The sequence below is a fragment of the Elephas maximus genome, chromosome 3, assembly GCF_024166365.1.
Source record: "Elephas maximus indicus isolate mEleMax1 chromosome 3, mEleMax1 primary haplotype, whole genome shotgun sequence".
NCBI lineage: Eukaryota > Metazoa > Chordata > Mammalia > Proboscidea > Elephantidae > Elephas > Elephas maximus.
The window spans coordinates 20255082-20257075 of record NC_064821.1 but is presented as its reverse complement, the minus strand read 5'-3'; the positions used below and the strand labels follow the sequence as shown (position 1 = coordinate 20257075).

The 1994-nt window shown below is 40.8% G+C and overlaps 1 protein-coding gene across 1 annotated transcript; it reads left to right on the top strand.

Moving 5' to 3' along the window:
- The first annotated feature begins 642 nt into the window (after positions 1-642).
- Positions 643-1581, top strand: LOC126071009 (olfactory receptor 7G2-like). Its single transcript, XM_049875320.1, has one exon. The coding sequence runs from the start codon at positions 643-645 to the stop codon at positions 1579-1581; it is 939 nt and encodes a 312-aa protein (XP_049731277.1).
- Positions 1582-1994: the final 413 nt, after the last annotated feature.

Here is a 1994-nt window from a genome sequence, read left to right as displayed (position 1 = left end):
AACATACAGTGTTCACAGACGCAGTTCAAAGGTATGACAACTGCTGAGTGTAGTTTTCAGGAAAGGGGCTTGGGGATGGACTCTCATCGCTAGCAGGTGTGCAATACCTCTTTACAGAATTGTTGAAAAAAAAACACTGAAGGTGAGTTTTGTTTTTGATCTCTATTTTTTTAAGCAAAAATACTCTTTGAACTTCTTTCAGTTAGTGAAGAAAACAGGTACTGATGTGAATCTTTCGAAAAGTAAAGTAGCATAACATGAACTTTCAAAAAGGAGGGAATACTTGTATTTCTGTTGCCCAGTTCTAATTTTGAAAGACAGCAATTGTGTCTGAGACAGTCTTATCAGGCTGCCTCTGGAATGTTTCTCTTTCCACAATTACCAAATATTTAAAATGCTAATAAGAGCACAAAGAATGTAATAAAAAAATGACCACCTCCTCACTCCTTTCCAAAATAATAAATAAATGTTGATACCCTGCTATATCAGCTTCTCCACTTTTTTTAAATAACCGAACAATATACATGCAGAAGGCAACACCTTTATATTCCCGCCCTTTCCTCTTGTTTCCATCCTAAGATGCTGCTTCCTGACATTTGATTGTCAGTCGCCTCAATCTTTTCCACCAGATTCATCAACAATATGGAACCGAGAAACCAAACAGATGTTTCAGAATTCCTTCTCCTGGCACTGACAGAGGATCAGGAACTGCAACCTCTCCTTTTTAGCCTGTTCCTGTCCATATGTTTGGTCACTGTCCTGGGAAACTTGCTCATCATCCTGGCCGTCAGCTCTGACCCCCACCTCCACACTCCCATGTACTTCTTTCTTTCCAATCTCTCATTTACTGACATCTGTCTCAGCACCACCACGCTCCCAAAGATGCTGGTGAACCTCCAAGCACAGAATGAGAGCATCACTTATGCAGGATGCCTCACCCAGGTCTGCTTTGTCATGATTTTTAGTAGTTTGGAAAATTTTTTCCTTGGAGTAATGGCCTATGACCGCTATGTGGCCATTTGTCACCCACTGAGGTACATGGTCATCATGGATGCCCACTTCTGTGGCCTGCTGATTCTAGTCTCCTTGCTCGTTAGCATTGTGGATGCCCTGCTCCACAGTCTGATGTTGTTGAGACTGTCCTTCTGCACAGATCTGGAAATGCTTTACTTATTTTGTGAAGTTTTTCAGGTCATCAAAGTTGCCTGTTCTGAAACTCTCACCAATAACATCATCTTATATTTTACAGCTAGCATACTGGGTGTTCTTCCTTTCTCTGGAATCATTTTCTCTTACACTCAAATTGTCTCTTCCATTTTGAGAATGCCATCAGCAGGTGGAAAGTATAAAGCTTTTTCTACCTGTGGGTCTCACCTCTCAGTTGTTTTCTTATTCTATGGGACAGCTTTTGGTTCGTATATAAGTACGACATTTACACACTCTTCCAAGAAAACTGCAGTAGCTTCAATGCTGTACGCTATGGTAACTCCCATGATGAACCCCTTCATCTACAGCCTGAGAAACAGGGACATGAAGGCAGCCTTGAGGAGTGTTATCAGGGGCACAACTGCTTTTCAGTGATTATATTATGAGCTTTGGTTTGGGATTTCTAAATTTCATCAAAGTGACAGGATACTCTTGAGCCAGAATGCTTGATTTTGCCCCACCACGTTCTTCTAAAATGAAGAGATAACATAATGGCTAGGTGTAATTCAACTTGGGATTGAAACCTGACTTTGCTCTTTTTGTAGCTTTGTGGTGTCAGAAAAATGATTTCAACTCCAAGGCTTTGTTTCTATTAAGAAAGCATAACCCTGACTCTGAGTGTCCAAACAACAGAGAGTTATCTTTCATTACAAGGATGTCAGAGATTCGAAATGCACAGGAATAGAACATTAAGACTTCATTCATTTCCTCATGAAATGCCCTCATCCTAGAAATCGTTCTACTTGTTGTCACAGGTGACTGCAACAGACTCAGGCGTCATATCCAGA